At 53.5% G+C, this 24222-nt stretch overlaps 8 protein-coding genes across 8 annotated transcripts; 4 read left to right on the plus strand and 4 right to left on the minus strand.

Annotated features, from left to right (window-relative positions):
- Positions 1-228: 228 nt before the first annotated feature.
- Positions 229-1656, minus strand: PV07_00983 (uncharacterized protein; the record flags this gene model as incomplete). The annotated part of the gene is made up of 3 exons (XM_016387476.1): positions 229-1062; positions 1132-1275; positions 1330-1656. 3 exons carry the CDS (start codon positions 1654-1656, stop codon positions 229-231), a joined length of 1305 nt encoding a protein of 434 aa, XP_016254404.1.
- Positions 1657-2745: 1089 nt separating this feature from the next.
- PV07_00984 (uncharacterized protein) lies at positions 2746-4785 on the plus strand (the record flags this gene model as incomplete). Its single annotated transcript, XM_016387477.1, has 5 exons — positions 2746-3194; positions 4113-4158; positions 4208-4361; positions 4433-4691; positions 4746-4785. The coding sequence occupies 5 exons, from the start codon at positions 2746-2748 to the stop codon at positions 4783-4785; spliced, it is 948 nt and encodes a 315-aa protein (XP_016254405.1).
- Positions 4786-5212: 427 nt separating this feature from the next.
- PV07_00985 (uncharacterized protein) lies at positions 5213-6407 on the plus strand. The gene is made up of 2 exons (XM_016387478.1): positions 5213-6077; positions 6128-6407. Exons 1-2 carry the CDS (start codon positions 5364-5366, stop codon positions 6200-6202), a joined length of 789 nt encoding a protein of 262 aa, XP_016254406.1. The 5' UTR covers positions 5213-5363; the 3' UTR covers positions 6203-6407.
- A 1036-nt stretch (positions 6408-7443) lies between these two features.
- On the plus strand, positions 7444-10452 carry PV07_00986 (uncharacterized protein). Its single transcript, XM_016387479.1, has 6 exons — positions 7444-7840; positions 7888-7936; positions 7992-8575; positions 8672-8833; positions 8935-9703; positions 9864-10452. The coding sequence occupies exons 1-6, from the start codon at positions 7710-7712 to the stop codon at positions 10116-10118; spliced, it is 1950 nt and encodes a 649-aa protein (XP_016254407.1). The 5' UTR covers positions 7444-7709; the 3' UTR covers positions 10119-10452.
- A 139-nt stretch (positions 10453-10591) lies between these two features.
- Positions 10592-12727, minus strand: PV07_00987 (uncharacterized protein). Its single transcript, XM_016387480.1, has one exon. It carries the CDS (start codon positions 12644-12646, stop codon positions 10760-10762), a length of 1887 nt encoding a protein of 628 aa, XP_016254408.1. The 5' UTR covers positions 12647-12727; the 3' UTR covers positions 10592-10759.
- A 70-nt stretch (positions 12728-12797) lies between these two features.
- Positions 12798-18709, minus strand: PV07_00988 (uncharacterized protein). The gene is made up of 3 exons (XM_016387481.1): positions 18077-18709; positions 13402-18019; positions 12798-13345 (listed from the first exon to the last, which is right to left on the minus strand). Exons 1-3 carry the CDS (start codon positions 18231-18233, stop codon positions 13093-13095), a joined length of 5028 nt encoding a protein of 1675 aa, XP_016254409.1. The 5' UTR covers positions 18234-18709; the 3' UTR covers positions 12798-13092.
- A 17-nt stretch (positions 18710-18726) lies between these two features.
- On the minus strand, positions 18727-19828 carry PV07_00989 (uncharacterized protein). Its single transcript, XM_016387482.1, has 4 exons — positions 19605-19828; positions 19444-19554; positions 19227-19389; positions 18727-19180 (listed from the first exon to the last, which is right to left on the minus strand). The coding sequence occupies exons 1-4, from the start codon at positions 19661-19663 to the stop codon at positions 18968-18970; spliced, it is 546 nt and encodes a 181-aa protein (XP_016254410.1). The 5' UTR covers positions 19664-19828; the 3' UTR covers positions 18727-18967.
- A 219-nt stretch (positions 19829-20047) lies between these two features.
- Positions 20048-24100, plus strand: PV07_00990 (uncharacterized protein). Its single transcript, XM_016387483.1, has 2 exons — positions 20048-20393; positions 20473-24100. The coding sequence occupies exon 2, from the start codon at positions 20508-20510 to the stop codon at positions 23166-23168; it is 2661 nt and encodes an 886-aa protein (XP_016254411.1). The 5' UTR covers positions 20048-20393; positions 20473-20507; the 3' UTR covers positions 23169-24100.
- Positions 24101-24222: the final 122 nt, after the last annotated feature.

Genomic DNA, 24222 nt, shown 5'->3' on the forward strand with positions numbered 1-24222 from the left:
GCCTGAGAAGACCAGTCCGGGATTGGTTAGCTTTGCGGAGCAGCCAATCAAGGCCTGTGAGTGGAGTGTCGTAGATGCATTCACAATCGCACTGAACAAGGTGAACTAGGCATATAGGTGATTGGTCTTCCGGAGGGGTTTTCGGCACCAGATATCCGTCATGAGTCCCCATCTGTCAATGCAGGATTGAAGTCGTCCATTTCTTATACCTCATATGTTGGCCTGGTCTCAACGGCAGGCACCTTCGGCCCGGCAATCACCATACGTCCACAGCTCGCTGTGTGAGAATGGAATCGTGTCGCTCTCGTGGCACAAGGTCTGGCACATTGAAAGCGCCAGTCCAATGCCTAGGCTGGTCCCAATCCGCCTTAGGTGATTCGAGATCCAAATTCTTCGCTCGGGGGTCGTAGTAGGCAACATGCCGGCCATGAAGAGGGGCCAAACAAGGAGTTCGCCTCCTGGGATTGAGTCTGTACCTAGTCGAATCTGGTGACCACTGGACTTGTATGATGAGACATTCGGACCTGGTCTCAGATGGTAATTGACGCCCAGGCAAATTTCAGTGCTCATCTGGTGCAGTAGGTTGATGGTCGTGCGCAGTTGCTTGCTGTCGATTACGGTAGTCATAGAAGTGGAAATTGCCGTGGACAATAGCATTTCGTGAATCAAGATGCGAGCACCACGATAATTATTCCAGAGTGAGGCAATGTATAGATCGGGATACACCTCAAAGGGCCGTCCTTCGAAATGGCTGTGTAAGGAACAATCCTCAAAACTGCAAGCAGGATGAGGCACGGGACGCCAGGACATAGGGAGCTGATCCTGCCAGCTCTGAAGCATGTTGTCGATTGGCAAAAGCATGTATAAGATGTCACCAATCTCCCCTGTCTTGGATGCTTTGATCAGGGATCGGACAGATGCAAGCGTTTCGACAATTTCCGAAAGACGGTTAGCGAGATGAACGACCTCACAATTCTCCCCAGCATTGGCACATTCTAGCCACGTCGACCACTTCTTCAGGGAGAAGGGCACGGGTTTCTGTAGCTGGTAGGCCGAGAGGACCTGTCACAGTTAGTTCAGCAAAATCCTTCTGCAAGCATCACACGCAAGGTGAGGTAAGATGGCGCTTACTATGAGGCGTCGAATCTGCAGGAACATTTGAATGCTAGATCTGTCCTGGAACTGGCTAGGACCACGGAAATCGATCAGAGCTGCTGCGCCAAGCATATGCTGACTCCATGCCTTCATTGCTTCGCGGCCTTTTAGGGCGAGAGTCTGTAAATCACAGGTTACTTTTCGCTTGGATTCACCTAAGCTTGCAAAACTTACCTCGTAGAAGCCTAGCAGCATGATGCTGGCAAGAACATCGTCTGACTTTGCTTCTACTGGGTTCCCAAGCGCAAGTCTACATTTCAGAATGCCCAGCCCGCATAAACGGTAGCTTTCCAGTGTCCAGCTGGGGACATTTCCCACATTGGCATAACTGGCGAGCGCAGCAGCGTGCACGATTGTGACCAGGGGACCGTCAGGATCACCCTGTGCATACAAGGACGGCAGATATTCGAAGGATCCAGGTTGGAATTTCTCGGACGATGTCAGAGAGTGGTGAACATACTGGGAGAAAAAGAACGACACTGCTCGCGTCTTAAGATCCATGTTCAGCCCGCGTGGTAAATCGTCTGGGACCAGGGCGTTCGAGATGGGGGAATATCGACTGGAGCTTCCGTCCGGTGCAGATATGAAAGGGTGCCTCGATCGATACGATTGATATTTGCGGGTGACGCCTTTAGTTTCATCGCGAAAGTAGAGGTCGACGGAGGGCCGATAGCCAGGACAAGACCAGTCAGCCTTGACACATTGGGTACATGCCGGTCTGCCTTGATCACACTGACAAAAGGTGTTATGTACGCATTCCGCGAATTTGCCGGAGGTGGGATTAATCCTTCTTACCTTGATCTTTCTTTTCAGGCAGTTGGCGCAACCTTTGCTGGGGAAAACCATTATTCATCCTTGCCGGGGCTTCGAGTGTTTCGGAGATCGGTCAATCGAGCTTTGATATACGCCCAGCAGTGGCTTTTGGGGGGTCTTCGTGTCCCAGCGGACGGGAAGACATCCTCATGCTGTAGGAATGATAGAATAAAGCAAGTGCGGGCTATTGAGCCGACACCCCAAGAGGATAAGGCGAAGGCATCGTAATTAGCCCAGAAGGACTCGGTACTTCATATCCGAAGGCATCGCAAAGCCAATGCCACTCGTTAGTCATCTGGCCATGGCCTGGGGGGCCAACTTCCAGGGGTGTATAAGTAGCGAGTAGGGAGCAGGGGAACCTCATTTACGTGCGTAAGTCTGCCCTAAAGAGCGGGAAATTCCTGCGGTGCAACACAGCATCGTTATGAAGTACCAGAAGGTGTGTATCGTAGATGATATACAGCTCGGCAGCTATGTAGACACACAGAGATGTCAAGAGAAGAACACCACAGTGCGTCAGTGCCAAGTTTTGCCTTCCCTGTCGATCTTTCACAATCCCAACGCGTCCCACGCGTGTCAGGCGCGACCTGGGCGCAGCTCCTCCTCACCGCCATGTGCTCTGCATTGCTGGCGTCAGGTGCATGAGCGACTATCCCTACCCACCGCAGGTATTATTTTTGCCGTCTCTGTATCATCCCTATCTCTAGGACGGATCCTGTGTTTGTGCTCCCGCTCCTCAGCTTGATCATTCTCCGCCCACTTCGGTTCCTCAAAAAGATGAGTGCCCCTCCATCACCCAAAGATCGGTTTGACATTGCATCCCAACATGCAGCTCTAATTCGAGCTCTCCTCTCGCACCCATCTATGTATCTTACCTCTGAGGGTCTTCCCGACCGTGCCAAAACCCACCCGACTCTCTTCAACGTGACAGATTTCGAATTGAGAACCTACAAGGACTACCTCCTCCCTATACTGCCTCCAAGCGCCGAGAAGATATCGCAAGCTCTGGCCATTCGGCAAGTAGAAGTCGAGAAAGAAATCCCAGAGCTGATGAGCGATGATATGTATCCACGCATGACAGTAGGCGGGTTCACGGAAAAATGGGTGGATGCGATAGGGCGTGGAGTGATGATCACGGACATCATTCTCAACACGGGCAGACAGATACTGTTTGGCGGGTCGTTTGATTTTGGGGATGAGGTTAAGGAGAAGGCCAGGGCAATGGAGTGAACAAGCAGGAGAGCGAACACGAGACTAAGGATCAGAAATACGGCATGTATGGATCGAGATAGACGTGTGTGTTTCTCAACAGGACGGCGAGGTTCCAAAGCAAGTAGCCTGAGGCACGGCACATGGCTTGCCACTGGGCACACAGAGGACACCATTGAGGACTTCTACTGTGCACATTCGCTCAGTGACACCAAAGAGGTTGGAGTCAATACAGAGACCAAAGAGAGAGAAACACCGGCGCAGATCAAGGCTGAGATTGACAGCCTCGCCCTACGTCATGGGTGCCTGTGACCCCGTCGATGGGCTTGATTTCCGGGCTGCGGCTTCTCGCTTACCAGTTTCTGCTTCAAACCAACTCAGCCTTCCCAGCAGCGTGTAAATCCTCTCTGATCGTCTCCCCGTGGGGTGCGCAGATTGGTGAGGCTCAAGCATTCTGCCCAGTTTTGGTAGCATATTTTTCTATCCCAATTTTCCTCGATGACGTCGTACCATATCTCCCCTTCGCGTTTTGCTATCACGCGCCATTGCCTATCGAAATCCCTGTCCGGGCCAGGGTTCTGGTAGGACAACACTCAGTCTGGCGTGGCACAAAATCAAGGCAAGACGTGGCCATGGCTCTCCTGCGCAGGGAATGCCACGACACCAAGGTGAGGGCAGGGTGGTGATGCTGGTGGCTGGCAAACCGAGAATTCCTGTGTCGCCTTGTTAAACGCCCTTGTGCACTGGGCACCTTTCATTCTTAAGGTGCTGCTTCACCCTCCTCGCAAATCACTGGCAGCTGAAATTCTCTTCACCCACCTTGTCCCTCTCCCTGGTGACTGTACCTGTTCTTCTTCAAGTGTCTCTTCTCTCTCCCTCTTCCAGCAAAACTCTCTCCCTTATCAACCAGCTATCGAAATGCCTGTCCTCTCCAGAATCGTGTCTATGGGCCTGCGGGTCTGCGAGCTCGCTTTCGCCGGTGTAAGTGCGACTCCAACCGATCCGACCGTCATGCCCTAACTATGTTCAGGTTGTTGCGGGCATCGTCGGCTCCTACCTAAATGACTACCGCCACGGCAACGGTTGGCCTCTCGCGCGCTTCATCTATATCGAGATTGTAGCTGGGATATCTCTTCTTCTCGGTCTTCTCTGGTTGCTACCGTTCGCAGCCGGCTTCTTTCACTGTACGTTCAAGCAACGCAATGTCGTGCACAGGGAAATAAAAGGTCTGACCACTATTACTCTACTTGAACAGGGCCTATGGATACCTTCCTCTCCTTTGCCTGGTTCGCCTCTTTCGGGCTCCTCGTCGAATGGGCGAACGGCACCAGCTGTGATGGAGATACGTTCGACTGGAACCAAATCAGCTTTCATGGGTTCTGCGGTCGCTATCGATCTGCTGAGGCGTTCTCTTTCCTGTCTGCCATCATGTGGATCTTGAGCGCCCTGGTGGGCATCTGGTTTGTCCATCGCGAGAGGCGCAAGGCTGTCGCGGCTGCTCCCGCGGAAGGACCGTAAGGTTGACCACACGACTTGATGGGAATCAGCGTGCTTACCAATGCTGCCAGATATGTACGCCGCCGCTGGTACCGGCGCAGTCGCGTCTAGATGGAGAAAGTGGTGAATTCATCATGGTGAAAGACAGGATCTGCCCCTCAACATTCAGATCTTGGATTAACACGGAACCAGCTGGCGAAATGGCGAACTCTTTTGTCCTCTATGTCTCGAAGATACCCCCTATGTAGATTATGATGCGCTTAGCCCTCGCAGACGGTGGTAATGATGGGCGAAATGGCGAATTGATGGCGAGATGTTCAATCTAATACCAAATCCCGGTCAACTATGTATTATGAGTGCTTCCTATATCTTGTTTGTGCAGCCATTAAGTATGTGGACCTGGTCACCTTTGTCAAGGTGCAAACAACTGAAGTACGGTGGTCAAAGTGGAGGCGTCACCCACTGCGTGAATTCAGACTCATCTTTCTGTCGCTCCTGGACACTTCTCTTCACTTCGAACTCTTGACTGCCTGGCTTCGGCCTACATATTTTCCGCGAGCGTTCTCGTGCCTCATGTCTTCTTTCCTGTCCATCACCGCCTCCTGAACTCGTATCAATTCGTTCGTCCAAACTGCTAGACTCCCGATCCTCCTGCCAGAGCGAAATCTCAAGACTCACTTCCCGCCATCATGGCCCTGATGCCGCCGCAACAGCCGCCAGGGCAATCCGGAGATAAACCATGCGCGTTCCTCACCATTCCGACAGAGTTACGGATCAAGATCTACGACTTGGTCTTCGATAAAGTGGAGATTGAAATGCGACCAGAGCCGATGCCCTTGATATACTCCAGGGGTGAATCTTCCGTAGCCTTCAAATCCCCGTTTCCTTTGGCTCTGCTACGAGTCTGCAAAAAGGTCAGAGAAGAGGCTCAGCCCATTGCCAACAAATGTCCCATCTTCTGCAGTGGCTCACAACCCCCAATTGGAATTCCAGCTTTCAAGGGAAAGCCACAGAAGTGGATGCAACGGATCACCCAGATGACAATCTCAACTTTTGAAGTGAACATTGAACAGTGGTTGGACCCTTTAGGCCGGCCGTTCTACCCAGCATTGAAGCTTGTTCTGCTTGGAACCTATCCAGATGGTAAATGTATTGTGCGACCCTCGTTGATACCAGGCACGACATACATCACGGCAGTGCTCAGCGGCAGATCACAGTCAAATGAGACCAACATTCTTTCTGCGGCACTGACCAGCCGCTGGTTTACGAGACATTTGAACTTGGACAAGACCAAATCCCTCATCGAACGATGCCATGTCACTGTCAAGATCCCCTGTAAATTAACTATACATTCATCTCATCCAAGAACCCATCAGAGGCATTATGCTGATGTCGCAGAAGGAGTGAGTCACCTTTACCTTTCATGTCTGACTCATAGCTCACTCTCTCGCAGGTGATGGTCTGCAACGCGAGCGGCATAACCTTGAAGGAAGTCCGAGATCTCAGACGGGACAGCGAGAAGTGGTGATGGCTTGATGGTGACGGCCGTGACACGGAAGGGTGATCTGAACTGGATTGGATTGGTATTGGCGACGGTTGCAGAAGGCTGGTAACATCCCACTGGAGGCTGGCTGAAGACGTGACACGGGATCCCGTGCTATTGGCAGAAATCACTGGGTTAATGGGCAAACAATCGTATCTTGCAGAAGGAGGGATCAGGCTTTGAAGCTCTCCGAGTCCACCTCGTCAGCCGATTCCAAGGAGTCGACGAGATTAGACCTTCCCAGCTTAGGAACAACGTGGAATCAAGCGACAAAAACTCAGAATAACCCAACAGCTGAATCAACAAGTATCTCTCCTTGCGTCCTTGAGCTTCTGAAACTCCTGCTCTCTTGACCGTCTCCAGGAGGTACAGGTATCTGAATCCCTTGTCAGCCCTTCTCGGCCGTTGTGCCGGATTGTATCTTCGGCGTCGACGTGAACAGTATGTTATGGTGCTGAGAGTGTGGTTGAAGGACTGGTGCGAATCCGATCCTCCATCTTCGTCGTCTATTCTAGCCATCACATTCTGCAGTCGATATTCGGGGCAGATTCCAGCTCTAACCTGCGCCTTTGCCGCAATGACACCGCTCTCAACCGTCTTCTCGTCCCTCTGGCCAAGAGTGACGTAACGTCTCAGGCATCCAAGGCTTAGCAGCCCTCAAAGGCTGACACGGTCGGTTCAATATCCCACAGGAAGAACTTCCAGATCCCGCCGAGCAGGCCAAGGCTGATCTCCGCCCTTGGCATCCACCGGGCACCTTGGCAAGGCATTCCCGCTGTTACATTCTTGGCCGGCATTCATCTCCTTTCCTCCACCTTAGCATTCCCCGCCGCTGCTGTATGTCTGGTTGAATTTCTGATGGCGACTGCCAGGCCATCCACAATATTTGCTAATCTACTGGCAGAAGCGACAGTGACTGCTGGGGAGCCGAGCTATTCCTTGAGGAGGCTTCCGTCCAGGCTCTTTCAAAGCTGCTGACCGAGTCCTCACGTTGAGCTCGGTATTCGACCCTTGATAGCCCACGAGCTCATTCCGACACTTGAATCGGCCTATGGCATCATTCACTGCAAGGTTATTGAGACGCAATTCTGGGCAATGTCGAATGACATCTGCCAAACTCCACCCGCATTTCTTGCTCTTGGTGTGGTGGAGATTTCTCCGCTGCCAAGGGCTTTGCCTGCAGGTGGAGGGTTGCCCACAGTGCTTGCAGCAGAGAATCTGCCCTACAGAAGCACAATACCTGCCACTGAATGGGCGGATCGGCCCCCGACCTCACTGGGGGCCTCGACGCAAAGTTTCTGTGGTTCAAGAGACGATGTCACCGCAGCCTGTATGCATTTCTGTGGACTTGATCGGCGCGCGGGGTTCTCGTGACTGAACGGATGGTCGATGTATTTGAAACAGACAGGCCCCAATGCTCCCTCTGGTGAATTCCTCAATCCTGAAGTATCAGGGAGATACACGTACAGTCTCGGACCGCTAACGCACCAACATGTCGGACCCCAAGAGTGTTGACAGCTTCGACAACAGGCGCAGCGTGGATCACCATGAGAAGTCTCCAGGCCCGGAACGCCGGCGCTCGTCCATAGCGGATCTCAACAGAAACAAGAACTTGGATGCAAAGTACGCCGCGCTCTTGGTGTTCGGATCTTTTGGCTAAGCTTCGACAGGATCTCAAATCCTCTCGCTGATATCCCGCAGGAAGAGTTGTTGGCTGACGTAAGGAACCTCCGTTATTCAGTATCAGCCACAACTGACATACTGTGACCTCCAGGTTGAAGATTTCGCAAACCGTGCTGGCCTGAGTTCCGAAATCGAGCTGATCAAAAAGGGCGCCTTGGTCGCCCAGAACCCCGCCCAGTTTGAGAATCTCGCTTTTCTTACCGAGGACGAGAAAGACGCTCTTCGTACAGAGGTCTCACGCAAATGGAAACATCCCTGGAAGCTCTATATGACCGTCATCGTCTGTTCCATCGGCGCCGCCGTCCAAGGCTGGGATCAGACCGGAACCAACGGTGCCAATCTGTCGTTCCCGGAAGCCTTCAACCTCGATACACCAGAAGGGCAGCCCGGCTACGAGAGAGACTTCTGGATCATCGGGCTCGTCAACTCGGCGCCTTACATCGGCAGCGCCTTTCTGGGCTGCTGGCTGTCTGATCCGTGTAACTACTACCTAGGCCGCCGAGGCACCATCTTCACCTCAGCTATCTTTCTGATTGCAACCCCGATTGGTGGTGCCTGTTGCCAGACCTGGGAACAGTTGCTTGCCACGCGGATCGTCATGGGCATCGGTATGGGTTTGAAGGGTGCCACGACACCGGTGTTCGCTGCTGAGAACTCTCCCGCCGCCATTCGAGGGTAAGTTTCTGTCATTCTGAAAGACTGGATTGGGGAAGCGCTGCTGTCGGGTCAGTCAATGCTGGCATAGCTCCTGTAGCTGACGTTTGGTCACAGCGCCCTTGTCATGACATGGCAATTCTGGACAGCTTTCGGGATATTTCTGGGCACTGCGTTCAACCTGGCCGTCTGGGATGCCGGCGATATCGGCTGGCGTCTTCAGCTCGGTTCCGCCTTTATTCCTGCCATTCCTCTTGCTGCTATGGTCTTTTTCTGCCCGTAAGTCTACTCCCTGCAGCCTTGTTTCTGACGCTACCCGAGCTTTCACGCTCTAGCTCCGCTTGCTTCCCCCCAACGAATCTAACACCTCACTCAAATAGAGAGAGTCCGAGATGGTGCATCAAGCACGGCAAAGTGGGCAAAGCATATCAATCTCTCCTCAAACTCAGGAACCACCCTCTCCTCGCCGCGAGGGACTTGTACTACATCAGTACCCAGATCGAGATCGAGCATGACATCGTCGGCGAATCGACCTACGTCTCGCGATTCATGCAGCTGTTCACCATGCCTCGCGTGCGTCGCGCCACCCTGGCTTCCTTCACGGTCATGATCGCGCAGCAAATGTGCGGCATCAACATCATGGCTTTCTACTCCTCGACCATCTTCCGCGAGGGCGGGGCGTCCGACTTCGAGGCGCTGTTGGGCTCCTTCGGTTTCGGGGCCGTCAACTTCCTCTTCGCCATCCCGGCGTTCCTCACGATCGACACCTTCGGTCGACGCGCCCTGTTGCTGTTCACGTTCCCGAATATGGCCTGGACGCTCCTCGCCGCAGGGTTTGCATTCTACATCCCGCGGTCGAGCAGTGCTCACCTGGGCGTCATCGCACTGTTTGTGTACCTCTTCGCCGCGTTCTATTCGCCTGGCGAAGGTCCCGTGCCATTCACATACTCAGCCGAGGTCTTTCCGCTGTCGCATCGCGAGGTGGGCATGGGCTGGGCGGTCGCGACGTGCCTCTTCTGGGCCGCGGTGCTGGGCCTAACATTCCCCAAGATCCTCGAAGCATTCACTCCAACAGGCGCCTTTGGGTTCTTTGCAGGCCTGAACATCTTGGCCCTGATCATGATTTTCTTCTGGGTCCCCGAGACAAAGGTAAGCTACGCGCCCTGAGATCCCGAGACCCTTAGCCGCCCCCTCCCCTTAAATGCATTCCGTCATGAGCCAATGAACCCTGTATGACGTTTCATGCTTTATCGCAATCCATCCCGGGAGCATTGTGTCGCTAATCACCACGACGTTTTTCTTTGCGCAGCAACGCACGCTCGAAGAACTAGACTACATCTTCGCCGTCCCCACCCGCCGCTTCATGTCCTACCAGACGAGCACCTGGCTGCCGTGGTTCATCAAGCGCTACGTCTTCTGGCAGAAGTCCGCCGAGCTGAAGCCCCTGTACACCTTCGAGGCCGGCATCGTCCGGGACATCCGCCAGCAGCGCCGCGACATGCGCGAGCACGAGGAGGTGGAGAGGGCGGCGAGCATCTCGCGCGAGGCGGCCAAGACGGCCTGAGTCGGCGAGACAAGACGGGGTTTGGTTCAGGATGAGGCCTCATGGGGTGTTGGCGACAGTGGGATGGATTTCGGGGAAAGAAATGGAAGTGGGTTTTCCAGTCTCTGAATGGTTCTGCACAGCACAGGATGTGTATCTTTGTATGTTATGTGCTCGAAGCAAGTGATCTCGGCGCCAAGAGCGGTGGTTTCATGCATCATCGCGGCTAGCTGCTCGTGCAGAGAAGATGTATTGTCGAACGAGACCGAGAACGAGAACGCATCACCATATTTACATACAATGTTGAGTTTTCTTGAACTCTTTCAGATGAAACAAGCAATCAATCAACGCAAAGGCCAAGCATATTGCGCTTCTGGACTCAACGGCTCCAAGCACAATGCTGGAGATGTACTCCATATATATATCTGAAGTCGCCGCAATCTCAGACACACTGCATGGGATCGTCCTGACCTGGTACGGATCGGACTGGAAGACAGGCGATGATTGTATTCCATTGTGAGCTATGTATAGTGGTTGAGCAAGTCAAATGAAAAACCCAAAAAGCAGCACAAGAACGAGTCTCTCCCTCTCACTCTCACACCGATCCTCCGACACCCACCGTGGAAAGCTCTTCGCGACCGATCGGGAGCCGAGCAATGTGTTTATTCTCCACCTTCCTCCTTGACGGCGTAGACGCTCGCCTCGCCTTTGGCCATGTAGTCGAACGACTCCTCACTCGTGGTGGTCGCGGGGGGACTTGGGGTCTCGTCGCCGCCGACCTTCTTGTTGTTGTTGTCTCCCATTTCCACGCCGAGATCTCTGGAGTCGTTGTCATCATCTCCTTCAGCTGCCACCGCCGACGAAGTCTGCCTTCCTTCCCACAAGATACCATCCCCAAATCCCCAGCCGAGCCCCTTCTTGGTCCGGCGGACTTCTTCTTCCATCAGCGGTAGTCCGGATCCGCTCACGGCTTTCCCGCCGGTGGCTGTTGTCGTCGCCGTCTTCAGAGGGAGATTCCGCTGGTGCCACTCCCCCAGGAACATGCCCTCGGGGTCACTTTCGTCCCTGATTTTCATGAACTCGCGCATATCGTCGCCGTACGCCTTGGTGATATACCCGCCTGCCGTGTCCGAGAAATTCTTGGCCCAGTGCGGCTTCCCGCCTAGCTCGCGCATGAGGTATTCAAAAGCTTCGTAGTACGTGGCGTGACAGGGCGGGTCGCGGCCGTAGGGCCGGTATAGTGTGGCGTTCAGGTATAGCGTCGGGCCGTCGGGGACGGTAGGGTCGAGGTACGGTCGCACGCCGGAACGATTGGGTATGTCCTGGCCGGTATGGGCGACGCGGACTTCCACGGGGCAATGCACCCAGATTCCTTTACTGGAGACGGGGATGCGCGCGGCGGCATCGTCATGGTTGATCCACGCAGAGAGCCGGGTGATCGCCTCGGGGCCCTTGTCCAGCGGCAAGGCCCATTCGTTGACAAACTGGGAATAGAGGCAATCCATGAGCAGGCCCTCGCGGGCGGGCTGCACCGCGGACATGACAAAGCTGCCCGGTTTGAAGCCATATTGCATGCCGAAAACGAACCATTCTATCCACGGCAGAATGCGCGGGAAGGTGTTGGACAACCAGAGCAGATTATGATAGACGTAGTAGCCGAACATACCCCCATAGAAAGTGGTGTTCGGTGGGCGACTGGGGGAATCGGTTCGTGAACCGCGCCAGATCACGGCGCGATCGAGGTAAGGAAGCCACCAAACCCGCGTAAATTCGTCCTTCGTCCAGAGATCCGTGTTCCACGAGTCCAGAACGGAGCTCAAGGTGTGAAGGGATTGAGACCAGGAAATCTTGAAGTCTGGGACGGCTTGGACCGTTATCTCGACGATGATACCCAAGGCTCCCAGCGAGAGAAGACCGGCCCGAAAGAGTTCAGGATTTTTGGTCGCCGAGCATGTGACTAGTTGCGAGTTGGAGAGAAGGATCGTCAAGGACGTTATAGATTCCGAGATCAAGCCGTGCTTGAGACTTGAACCGTGCGTCCCTGTTGATATGACTCCCGCGACCGACTGGACGTCGATAGAACCCAAGTTGGGCATCGTATAGCCATCCTTGGCCAGTTCGGTGTTCAAATCATGCAGGGAGATGCCAGCCTGGATGCGATAGAGGCCGCCAGTGCCATCGACTCCCTTCTCCAAGACCTGATTGAGGTTGTCGAGGTTAACTAGCCAAGACGACGTACATGTGAGGTCGGATGGCGAGTGCCCGAAGCCCGTCACACAGATGCGTTTTCGACATCGTCGCGCTAGGGTGACGATTTTCTGTAGCTCGGGGACTGTAGCTGGCTGAAAGTACAGCTCCGGGCGCGAGAAGAATGTCTGCGCCCAGGTGTGATGCAGATAGCGGGCTTTGGGGTTGAACGGGACGGAGTCATTGAGCCGAGACAGCTCGCGCTGAAGTTTGGGGTCCAAATTGAGAGTGGCGGTGGGACCCTTGGAGACGACAGAGGTGTTGGGTTTCGTCTGAGGGAGATTTCCAGCCGCCCAATCCATGGCTATCGGCACAAGGCGGCACGAAGACTTCTGAGAAGTCAGTGGCAAGGAATCGGTGCCTACATTCGAGGTGGTTTGATGCGACGGGCAGAAGGAAAGAAAAGATGCCAAGCAGCCTCGGGAGGAATCTAGACTCCAATGACGAATCTCATTACCTAAGCACGCTGCGATTGGACGACAATTGACGACAACAATCTCCATTGTAGTACGGGGAGTTCACCTTTCCCCAAGTTCATGTATCAAGCACATAATCCTCCGATCGAAAGTTGGCCCGTCCTCTTCACCTTGGGACGCATCAATTGAAGTCTGCCAGAACTCCTCGTCATCCAAATGGCAGAAAGCAAGTGTATGCCATGAGCCCGAAGCAGCGCCCCCAAGATTCGTCCGAATGATCGTCCTCGAAGAAATCCTCCTCAAATCCCAGTCATCAATCCGCCGTCATCCGTTTACACGGTGATCCCCAGTTCTTGTATCACTTCATCAACTCGTACGCACACTTGTTCGTCTCGAGAAGCTGATCTTTCCGGCCGCCATTTCCGGAAGACCGATTTGATGTTTTCCGGAGGATCTCCCATCACCACATAACAACTAGGCAAAAGGGGTCTATCCTGAACAGAGGGAGACAGAACAGCGATTTCCTGCGCGACCTGTACAGCCGTCACGAACTCGGCAGGCTTTTTGGCCGATCCACCAACGAGGCTGTTATAAATGTCAGCACAGCTCTCAATTGGGAAGTAAAATGCGACCGAACTTACACATAGAGCTCCCCATAGGTGTCAAGGATGTGGATGTGGTTGGCGTCAAGGTCCTTCTGATTGAAAGGGGCAATTTCGTCCACCAAGGCCCTGACAGGTTGCTTTGGCGGGGATGCCGCCCTCAAGCCCCAGAAGCCGCCGGACGATTTCGGGCGGTCGTGCTCGACGCGGTATAATCTGGGGGCATGACCGCAAAGTTGGCTTGTCTGGTTGCGTGTTCGAGAGGCCACCCGCTTGCCCGGACGTGGCGGGAAAGCTTCCCAGAAGCTGGCGGGCTCTTCACCTTCCGAGACTTCTTCAATCTCGCCCGTGAGGCCCATGTCCATGCCGATCAACCTCGCGCATCCCACATCTTCTGGGTTACTGCCTTTCCCTTTCCAGAGATAAAGTTTCCCGAACTTGGCGGATATTAGAAACGGTAGCCCGGAAGCCAGGCTGTCAGCAGACAAATCGACCTCGTCGAAAGCAACATGTCCAAGATGTCGTCTGCCACACAGCATATATAAAGCCGCTGACTTGTTCTTCCGGACTATGACGATCCCGCCCAGAGCTTGGAAAAACTCGGAACTCTCTTTGCCTTGCTTTACTACCTCAAGTTTGGCGTTGTTTTCGCGAGCCACTTTTCTGCAAAACAGCTGAGCATCCTCCACAGCAGCCTCGGGGACCTCGTCACCACACCAGAGATATACTTCGGCACATTTTGAGCCGCTGGGTGATTCCATTGAATGTACACAGAGGTACATGCAGTCTTCGAAGAGTATGTGTTCCTGTTGAGGGGGCATGGTTGATCTCTTTCCATCGCCGGATACTTCCCAAATCTGCTTGCCCAGAGTCTTGGACTTTTCTGCGGTATTGTTCTGAGAGGACAAGAAAGCGTGTGTGTCAAATTCTGCTTTGTCCCTTGCTTGGGGCAAAACTCCAAAGAAGCTTTCAAAGTGGGGTTTCACCGAGCGCGCAGACTTTGTGGGGGACGCAGGACTCCTAAAGGATGTAGCTGATTTGGTCGTTGCGGTCTCTGGCTCAGGCGGAGGCGTTAACTCGGGTGTAGCCGCTGGCTTCTTGGAGGCAGACGCAAGCTGCAGGCCAAGGCCATTGGCTCTAGACGAAGTGAATGATGATGGCTTTCTCGAGCTGTCAACTTCAGGCTTTGGTTCTTTGGGCGTATTGATCTTGAATTTGTTGGGCGTCAAGGGTGAATTCACCGCAAGTGGCGGCGAAAGCGGTCCATTCTTTCTTGGGCCATCAAATTGGGACGGAGGCGACACAACTTGTGCACGGTCGGCTAGAACTTCGAACTTCTTCGGCGTCGAGGGTTTGGCTTGCGGCGGCTGGTGAACATGCTTCGGTGGCAATACAGGATTTGAAACTTTTCTTAGCTCTGCAGATTTATCGGGCTTAACTGGAGCCGGCTCATCGGTCACATGAGCTGACAATGCGGAATTCGATGTTTTCCTCAACTCTGCAGACTTGTTGGCAACAGCTGGTTTTGGTTTTGGACTCACGTCTGACTCTACCACAGGCTTCGGCCCAGCGGGAGCAGACTCTCCGACAGCTTTTTCAGCTGGCTTCTGCTTCTCCAATCCAGACCTAGGCTGCGATGGTGAGTCTTCGACGGGCACACTTGGCTTCTTCTCCTCGACTTCTGTCATGGGCTTGCTGGAGATCGACCTCGATTGAAACGGCCGCAGGGGGACAGTGCTGCTTGTAACAGAGAATTTTTGGTCGGACGAGATTGAATGTGGGACGGTGGCAGCACCGGCGCCAGAGCTCAATGCAGGCGTTTGAACACCAGCTGCAGCGGGCCTTTTTGAGGATGAGCCGCTCTTGGGCGCTCTTCTCTTCGGGCCCTTAGCCCGAGCCTTTGTCATATGGGTTAGCTCCGAATCATGGTCATTCGTGCTCTCCCGTGGCGTCGTGGTAGTATCTCGGGCTTGTATTACGCCCGCTCCATTGGATGACGCCTCACCGGGGGGTTTGGGACTACCACTTCGCGATAAAATGCCAGCAAGTGCAGGATTGAGGCGAGCAGCAAGTTTGCTATTTTCTGGTGCTCTTGCTTTAAAAGCTGACTCTATCGCAGGGACGACCTCAGCTGAAGATGTGTCCGCCTTTGGCTGACTGTTGTCGCTGCGGGTTTCTGAGGTTGCCTTGACCGGAAAGACAGTCGTCGAGATAGATTCAACCTTCTCGGGTTTGACCATAGCCGGTTTCTGTACCGAGATCGGGGCAGGAGGCGTGCGTACAGATGCATTCTCCTTCTCTGTCGCTGGCTTGGCAGAAACACTCTGAGGTTTCGACGTGGAAACCACGGGCTTGACAGGTAGATCAATCGGTTTCTTCACCTCGATCTTTTCACTGGACGGACCGGTTTTATGTAATGTCATACGCCTTGCCAGTGCCTCAGGGACGACCTGAGCCGGCTTTTCAAGAGGACTAGGCGCGTCCGGACGTTTTCCAATCGAACCGCCCCCGGTCTTCATAGCCTCCTTCTTCTGCAAAATGCTTTCTTTGAATTCATCAACCCGCTTGGTCTTCTGTGGCCCGCCTGTCAGAGTCAGCCCCGCCTTGCCTTTGGTGATATTGTCTTTCAATAAGTCGGGAGCGACATAATTCTGGGTTTGCGTCCTCTTCAGTTTTCCGAAGACGGCTTTGAATTCGGGTTCTGCGTCACTGTTGCTCGCTGGCGCTGCTTGACGCGACTTCAAAGTGGCTCTAAAATCTGTCTTTGGCGGCGTCTGTGGTTTTGGCTTCAGCATTGGTGGCTTTGCGTCGGGCGCTGCATCTGCCTGCACTGCGTCGACCGAAACTTCCTTGTTTTCGTTTGATGCTGGCGCTGCAGCCTCGGGTTTGCTGTTCGAACTTGTTACATTTGAAATAGGCGTGACATTTCTCTTAGAGGGAACCGCTGGTTTGTCATCCCTTTTCTCTATCTTAGGCCGCTCGATCTCTGAGGTAGGTTTGTCTCGCGGTGCTAGTGATCCAGTTCCTAGGCTCTTCGCCTGGTCTGTCTCGTCTGCCTCTGGTGTGGACTGGCCTTTTTGGGCTACCGGTTCACTCGACGTCATAGACTCCTTCAGTGGAGGTGAAATGAGGGGTTTCGGCACCACAGCTGGCTTTGCTGGCAGGTTATCAACAGCTTCGGACGATCGCTGTTGCTGCTCTTGTTTGGCACGCTGCATGCTGACCATCCAAGCAGGTGTATCAGGTTTAGCTGGAGTAAATCTCGGAGAATCCGGCTTGTTGAGCGCACTTTCGAGCCAACTGGCTTTGGTGGGACTCCAGCGACGAGAATCCATGGTTTTGGAGGGGCTGCGAGACAAGAGCGTTTCGGATGGTGGTGGGGTGGTCGGTCGGCTCTGATGCTGTACTTTGGGGGCTTCGTGGCCGGTTTGGGTATCTCGTGCGCTGGCAGCGTCAGGCTCTGAAGGTGCCGTGGGGTCGCCTCCCGTCCGGCTCAGCGGACGGGCTTTGGTAAGAGGAATTGTTTCAGTGCCGTGACTCGAAACAGGCCTTGAACCTGATAGTGGCGACGAATTGCCTTCTCGTACACCTCTGACATCTCTGGAGGGACCACGGCTGTGTCCAGGACTGAAACCCGGCGCACCAGGAACTTGGACCGGACGAGTTGTGGCAACAGAGTCACCTCGCTTCAAGCCTGCATTCGCCTGTACGCTCCATCTCTTGCTCACACTATCCGATCTTTTCATCATTGCGCTCTCAACAAACCCGCCCAGACCCTTGGTAGGTGAAGGGGGGCGCCCGGCAGACGACAAAATGCTCGGGGTCCTTCCCAGGCCAGGTGTGTCGGCCCCGAACGAAGTATTCAGATCTAAGGGCTTGAAACTTGGCAGGTCCAAAGCAGGAGGCTTTGATGGCGACAAAGACACCATGGATAGTGGTCTCGTTGGTCGTGGGTCTTCTTGCTTTGACAATTGTTCCTGGTCGAGTGGCTGAGCGAATGATGATTTCGGAGGGGACGGTGGAGGTGTTGCTTTCTCGGGATCATCCCTCGAGCGGTCCATAGGAGCCGCGAAATCTTTTGACATTCCTGGGAGTCTCATGCTCCGACTCGAGAATGACGGAGCTGCCTCTGAATCTGGCTCATTCTTGCGGTACGCGGCCGAACCAACACCGCGATCAGGAGTCTGTCGGAACCAGGACGGGTCTCTGGCTCCTAACGAAGCAGCAATATCTTTCCTCGACATATCATCATCATCCTTGGGCTGAGCAGGACTCGGAGCCAGGGCTGAATCGGGTATGGATGCCACGGAGAGCGGCCGTGATCTTGAGCCCCTCCCCCTCGATGAAGGCCGCTGTTGCCACGATAGGGTTCCGCTCCTGGAGAGAGCTGTGACATTGAGAGACGGGCTGGGTGTGGAGGGCTTTTCGCTTGCAGGTGGAGGTGGCAGAGGTCGAGTGAAGTCCAGCCCGGGAGCCGCAGCTCGCTCCGGTCTTGGAGATATTGAGTCGGAGCCACCAACCGTACGCGACTGCAGAGGAGGAGGCGTCAGGGCTATAGGAGGGTCAATTCCTTGTGTGGGTTTTCGAGGACTCTCTCCGGCAAGTCGCAAGGACGGCGTAGGACCGGTTTTTGAAGGAGATAGGGACCGAGCGCGTTCTGCATATAATCAGTATCTCCATTGCCTTTGTGATATGAAGAGCACTCAATATATACCTGCTCTTCTAGCCTGTCTCTCTTTTCTGGCTTGCAACATTTCCTCCTCCATCCTTCTTGATCGCTCGGCCTCTTCCTGCCCTTGCTTTGAGCTCAGACTAGCGATTCGAGCGAGGAATTGGTCGACGGACTCGGAGCCATCATTCGACGCGTCCATGTTGACTCTTCCGCAAGCGTTTGAGTCTCCAATCGGTAACAATCCGTGCTAAAGGTGAGGATTATGCCGCACTCTGCATTGAGATTGACGAAAAAAAGAATGGCCACCCGCTAGAGTGTGCAAATGATAAGCGAACAAGCGAGCGAAGGCGAAAAGAAGGTGTTGTAGGCAAGCGACAGGCAAGAATGGTCCGGTGAGAAAATAGTAGTACAGCCCGCAGGATAATGGGGGATTGTGTCAATTGTTGATGTTTGATGCGTGGTTGCGGGAGGCAAAGAGGAGCGGGACTTCGGGAACACGCGCCCAACACGTCTCCGCAGTCAAATCCAAAACCCAGCCAACGGTTGTTTTGTTTATATCCCCCTCTTCTTCTCCGGCGACCTCGACTCTCGTTCCGTGCCTTCCTCTCGGATGTCGTTGAAGCTCGACGCGGCGATGATGAAGAGGAGGTCTCGAGGTGTTGGAATGGAACAGGGAGGGACTAGGTAATAGGGCTGATGCTGCGACTGTCCTGGTTGGCCTCTTTGGTCTGGCCGCGCAAAAGGCCAATTTACGCCCTGTGCACTCATTATTGGACTTGCAGGGGTCCCATGTGGCTTTTACTTCGCCTGTTTCAGCTGTTCGAAACACACGGGAATTGCTTAAATATCTCCATAGCTCAACGGTGGCCTCGCTTCCTCGTTCCCTCTTGTTCTAACCATTGCCAGTTGTCATTCGGTACTTTTGATGGTGTGTCAGTATAGGAACAACCGATCCCGGGCATCCTGCACCACCCAATCCAGACCTTTCTCCAGATTCTCGCCGGTCATCGCACTGCAGGGAACGACTATCCAACGATGAGTCAAGATTCGCTTGAGGTCAAGCAGCTGCGTGACCTCTTCCTTGGTCATCCCCCCTGCGACATCGGTCTTGTTCAAGAATACCAACAGACTTGCTCCGGCCAGTCGCTTGTCCTTGTCAACAGCTGTAGTGTCATGGTGAACGCTGGCGTACCTCTTCAAGCAGCAGTCCCTTAAGTTCGGTCTTGCAATCATCCATGCGTAGCCGGTCTGTCGCGTCCACCACCCAGATGAGGGCGTCAGTCTTCTCAAAATAGTTTCTCCAGTATGATCTTATCGTCTTCTGGCCTCCGACATCCCAGATATTGAGCTTGTAACTGCAATGTCATCCATCAGTGTTCCCTGCGCAATGGTATCAATGCTGGAAGTACCCCTGGAAATCAATAGTCTTGATGATGAACCCTAACGTTGGACTGACAGTGTTGACGTCTTCATTCATGATCTTTTTGACAATGGTGGTTTTACCGGCGTTGTCAAGTCCTCTGGAACACATATCAGTATCTCGTCATTGCAGAAGGACCGTCCTTTGTACAGCATTAGGATACGCATCTCCTTGTCCTTCAACCGAGCCTTGCGAAGTATGGAAAGCATGGCGTTCAGATCTCCGTGCCTGCTGCTGGCTGTCGGACTGCGACTGTGTTGCTTCCATGCAGTAACGCCGGCGTTTATCGGCCTAGAACAAGCCTGGATCTGACTTGATGTCTCAATGCATACGGATCACCGTGTGCTTGTAGATGTATGTCCATTCGTTGTCGTTCTTTTGTGACGGGCTGGTTGCCGGAGTTTCTCTCGATGTTTGTGTTCGTTCACAATAACCCGCCGCTTTACAATCCGGCGACAACGCATCATGGTGGCGACTGCCGATTGGCTGAAGCGAAGACCATCCTCTGGGGAAGGTGGAACGAAGCGGTCACGCGGCAACCAATTGACATTGTTGCATTCCTTTATGATGATCAACGCTTCACTTTGGTGAGACAATGTTGCTCCTCTATCACCTCAAGCAGTCACCATCTGCTTATTTCCCAGCCATATGGCGGAGGCTCGCTTGTCCGTGGCTCTTATGTTCCGCTATGGGAGGGTTGCGAAGAATAGCCTAGCAGTTCTTCACCTGCAAATTACCTTGATGTCTCTCAGTTTGTAGTATCAGGCAGGGGAAGGAGACGTTATTTCTGCCCCAGCCTTGGGTGCTTCGATTTGTCAATTTGATCTGTCACAAGACTCTCACCTCTACTCCAGTTTAACACTTGATTCAGCTGCAGCCACCGCACGTGCTAGTGACAACGCTCGAGTCACAGCACGTGTTCAACACCCCTCAGAAAAGGTAAGCCTCCTAATCCCTTTAAATATCCGTCTATTTGTTGTCATCTGTTACGTTTTGTCCATTTTAACAGCTACCGCAGTCGCTTACTCCTTGCTTTCCTCTCCAAGCGGCGCCATGGGCTTTCATCCAGATCGATATGGGTGTCCCACAGCCAAGAGGAGGTTCAGTGATGCCGGTCAAGACCAGTCTTCGTCAGATTGCGACCCAGGTTGGTACCCACTGCTGAAGACACCGGATAGCCAACAGTCGTCCTGTGTGTCACCATCTTCGGCCCAAAGCGGAGTGTTGATCCAAAGTGGGAATGATGCAGTATCGAAGGATACAGGCACATCTTCAGCCGTGCAAGCAAGCGGAGTAAAGCCTCGAATGGAAGATCTGGAAGAATGTGGGCATAGTGAGGCAAAGTCTATCTCGAGTGTCAGTATGCCTAGTCCAGCACCGGTGGTCATCAACATCCCTGGGTTCGACAAGAAGGCCTACGGTGATCCAACCAGAAGAAGCCCCGGTCAGGCAGCGACTGCCACAAGAGAAAGTGAACCAGACCTGAGGTCTACTTCTCGGACCAATTCAGAGACTACAGTCGTGTCGAAGACTCCGCCAAATCCAAACTTGGACCACCTCAAACCCGCAGACAAGCCTCAAGGTCCTCAAGCTTCGTCACCTCCCGTCACCTCTCATTTAACCTCTTCTCAGCCCCCTAGCACAGACTCCGTGAGATTTCTCCCAATAACGAACGGTATGATGACTGAAAAAGCTGCCGAGCACCATAGCTACACAGTGACAGCGATCAGTCAAATGAATTCTGCCAAGAAATCCGGCTCATTGCCTCGCGCTGAGACCTTCGAGACTCTGAAGCAAGGGAGTGAGACGCCAGAGCAGGTAATTGCGCGCCTTCAAGCAGAAGGGTCTCGTGAGGCATTTCAGCGTATCAACCGGAAAGATCATGGCGAGAATGTTACTACCACGGCCCTCACTACCCTAGACCTCCTCCGAAAACCGCTCCTGCCCGAGTCAGATAGCATTCAGCAGAGACTGAGCAGTTTCCAAACGAGCTTCTCACCTGATCCCATTCCAAACCACCCACGACATCAATCCATCCGCAATGGAGGCGAATCGTCCGTCGTCAGCGCCACAGTGTCAAAGCAGGACAAGCAGGGTAAGAGAGGGCCAGACATGAATAAAATGAATCCCATACAATGGTCCAACGATGAAGACTGTGAAGAAGCCGGAAGTGATAATGACTCAACTAAACCCATGGCCAGCGGTTTTGGCAGACTCATTCGTCGTCGCCACACTCGAGGGGCCGAGGATGATCTTGCAGGATGGGACGGGAACTTTCAGCCGCCTCCCCTTGATTGGGAACATCGTCCCAGTTTCTACAACAACACTCCGGAATACATCAGCGGCTTCGACAACTGGCTTGGTGCAAACACCACGAGGACCATGTCGAAGGGTCCGGAGGTCGACTTCTCAGCCATTCCCCTAGAAGAAGTCCAGAACATCGACAATCACGCTGATGGGATTGGTTTTGCACCAAAAGAGACGGTCATTGGCACAAACAATGCAGACCGCTATGGCTTCACCATCGCTGATATCAGGACGCCGCATGCAGTGCAACCCCCGGACTTCGACGGCGACGCAAAACTAGATCTCTCCGACCTTGAAAATGCTCGTTACAGGGATGAAACCGCGCAGGAGTTCATTGATAAACGCATGGAGTACCTGCAACGGGAGCGGAGGGAGCCAAAGGCAAATGTGGTGGTGCAAGTTCCAGTCGAGCCTGAGAGCGGTACGGTTGGCGAGGAAGAAACCACGCAACAACAGGATGCTCCAGCCCCGATAACGGACAAGAATATCTATCTTCGTCCGGCTGTCAATGCGGACATCTCGGGTATGAAAGCTATTCTCAACTGGCACATTGCCCAAGGCGTTCGTCCCTCGGAATTGGCAGAGATAAATGACGATGACATGTTCCAGCGGCTAGACCTTTCGACGCAAGCTCGTTTGCCATTCATCGTCGCCGTGGAACGCAACCGCAAAAACACCCGCCCCAAATCTCGCAAGGGCCCGAGAGTCAATCCCAACCATCCCATCCAAAACATTGATCCTGACTACGATGGCGTGGTGAAAGACGAACCCATCGTTGGTTGGGCTTCCGCCACAGACTGGTCGGCCTGTGATTACGTTGAAACCATTACGGTGGAACTGGAACTGTATGTGGCGCCTTCTCACCGCAAATCAGGCGTGGGACGATGCTTGATGGACGCTCTATTAGATGCTACGGATCGCGGATACCTGAAGAAAGGCGGCTATGAATTTCGAGTTGCGCCGGAGATGCGGCATATGTACAGCGCCGGCGGTGGACGCGATCTGCACAAGTTGATCTTTCAGGTGCGCAGCTTCAACCGACCAATGTCCCCGCAGCTGCTTGACCGCATTCGTGGAGCAGGTCAGGGACAGGGTGATCTTCCTGTCACTGAGAGTGGTAGGGATAGTCGCCGGGGAAAAGGCTCCAGCGGGAATTCGTCCTCCGCAAAGGCTCGCAAACGAGGAAAGCAAAAGGACTACTCCAAAGGCGCAAGACTCGATGACCGAGAAGACGACTACGAAATGTGGCTGAAAGACTGGCTCGAGAGACAAGGCTTCGAAGAGGAAGCGCATCTGAAGAAACTCGGGACGAAGAAAGGGAGGTTTGTGGATGTCAGATATTTGACCCGTGAGACTTGCTGGCAGCCTGCGGATCATCGACTCCCGGACTTTTCGCAAGGTCTTTGAGGACCTCAAGACTCAACGTGCAGCATATGAAAATGAAGGAGACGAAGCTCGAAGAATCTGGACCACCATCGTCCACAACGAGACGGTAACCGGGCGCTTGCTTCCTTCCGACAATCCAACGGCCAGGGTTTATTCTTTAGTCCATCTTTCCAGTGGCGGTTGATACTCCCTTTTCAAAGTATTGCAGACGTGGAGGCGTCTCACTTCAGCAACACACTACACCGTCAGCACTTTTAGATCAGAAAGACATCTTTCCGCCTTGTCCGAGCCCAAAAGAAGAATTGACGACTTACGCCTTGACACTAGCGGCTGAAAATACCACGCGAAACATCAGTATTTACAAGATTCTCGGCTCATTCAATCCGCAAATATACACAATTTCATGCGTCTGCGTCCAAAAAGTCTCTTTCAAGCACTTTTGTCGATTTTAGACCTGCTCAAACATCGGTAACCGACCTGGCTCAGATGGACGTTCTGTGCCCTCCCCTTGGCCGAATACAACGGGCCTGGGATATACCACGCGTTCGAGCTGCACAGCAACCCCTTGCTAGTGAACACGACGAGATGCTGGCGATGGCAGAGTCGTGCCATTTTCATCTTCGCCTTTTCTTTATTTTCATTGGCAAATGCATACACTATCCATAAGACGAAGATGACACGCACTCGTCAATTAACGAAATCATGACGGAAATCGAACGAAAGGAATGATGGCACAGATCACGACGTGGGCAAGGGGCTGGTGACTTAAGCAATTGCATCGAAAAGGGTCTTTATCTAGGTTCAGAGCTGACCCCTGACAGAAACATGGAGAGGGACATGCAAGGAGGTTTCACGAATCCATAGCACAATCAAGCGCACATAGCTCGAACATCCATAGAAAATTCAAGGGCTCGTTTGTCACATCAGCCCAGACTAGGCCGTGCAATGCAAACAGATTTACACGAGATCCAGAAAGGTTGCGGTGCAGGCCGTGGAACAAGAAAGGGTGTAGTGTGTAGAGAGTCCCTGTCCCTGACCCCGGCTTCGAGCCTGACCAACAATTTGGCGGATGCAT

This window comes from Cladophialophora immunda, assembly GCF_000835495.1.
Source record: "Cladophialophora immunda strain CBS 83496 unplaced genomic scaffold supercont1.1, whole genome shotgun sequence".
Classification (NCBI taxonomy): Eukaryota; Fungi; Ascomycota; class Eurotiomycetes; order Chaetothyriales; family Herpotrichiellaceae; genus Cladophialophora; species Cladophialophora immunda.

Bases quoted from the DNA above. Each gene is read 5' to 3' on its own strand.
- PV07_00985 (XM_016387478.1), top strand. From the start codon at position 5,364: ATGGCCCTGATGCCGCCGCAACAGCCGCCAGGGCAATCCGGAGATAAA. The intron at 6,078-6,127 runs GTGAGTCACCTT...ACTCTCTCGCAG, and splicing joins ATGCTGATGTCGCAGAAGGA to GTGATGGTCTGCAACGCGAG.
- PV07_00986 (XM_016387479.1), top strand. From the start codon at position 7,710: ATGTCGGACCCCAAGAGTGTTGACAGCTTCGACAACAGGCGCAGCGTG. The intron at 7,937-7,991 runs GTAAGGAACCTC...TGTGACCTCCAG, and splicing joins AGGAAGAGTTGTTGGCTGAC to GTTGAAGATTTCGCAAACCG. The intron at 8,576-8,671 runs GTAAGTTTCTGT...GTTTGGTCACAG, and splicing joins TCTCCCGCCGCCATTCGAGG to CGCCCTTGTCATGACATGGC.
- PV07_00987 (XM_016387480.1), bottom strand. From the start codon at position 12,646: ATGGATTGGGCGGCTGGAAATCTCCCTCAGACGAAACCCAACACCTCT.
- PV07_00988 (XM_016387481.1), bottom strand. From the start codon at position 18,233: ATGGACGCGTCGAATGATGGCTCCGAGTCCGTCGACCAATTCCTCGCT. The intron at 18,020-18,076 runs GTATATATTGAG...GATTATATGCAG, and splicing joins GAGACAGGCTAGAAGAGCAG to AACGCGCTCGGTCCCTATCT. The intron at 13,346-13,401 runs GTAAGTTCGGTC...CATTTATAACAG, and splicing joins ACCTATGGGGAGCTCTATGT to CCTCGTTGGTGGATCGGCCA.
- PV07_00989 (XM_016387482.1), bottom strand. From the start codon at position 19,663: ATGCTTTCCATACTTCGCAAGGCTCGGTTGAAGGACAAGGAGATGCGT. The intron at 19,555-19,604 runs GTACAAAGGACG...TATGTGTTCCAG, and splicing joins GAGATGCGTATCCTAATGCT to AGGACTTGACAACGCCGGTA. The intron at 19,390-19,443 runs GTACTTCCAGCA...ATGACATTGCAG, and splicing joins AAGACTATTGATTTCCAGGG to TTACAAGCTCAATATCTGGG.
- PV07_00990 (XM_016387483.1), top strand. From the start codon at position 20,508: ATGGGCTTTCATCCAGATCGATATGGGTGTCCCACAGCCAAGAGGAGG.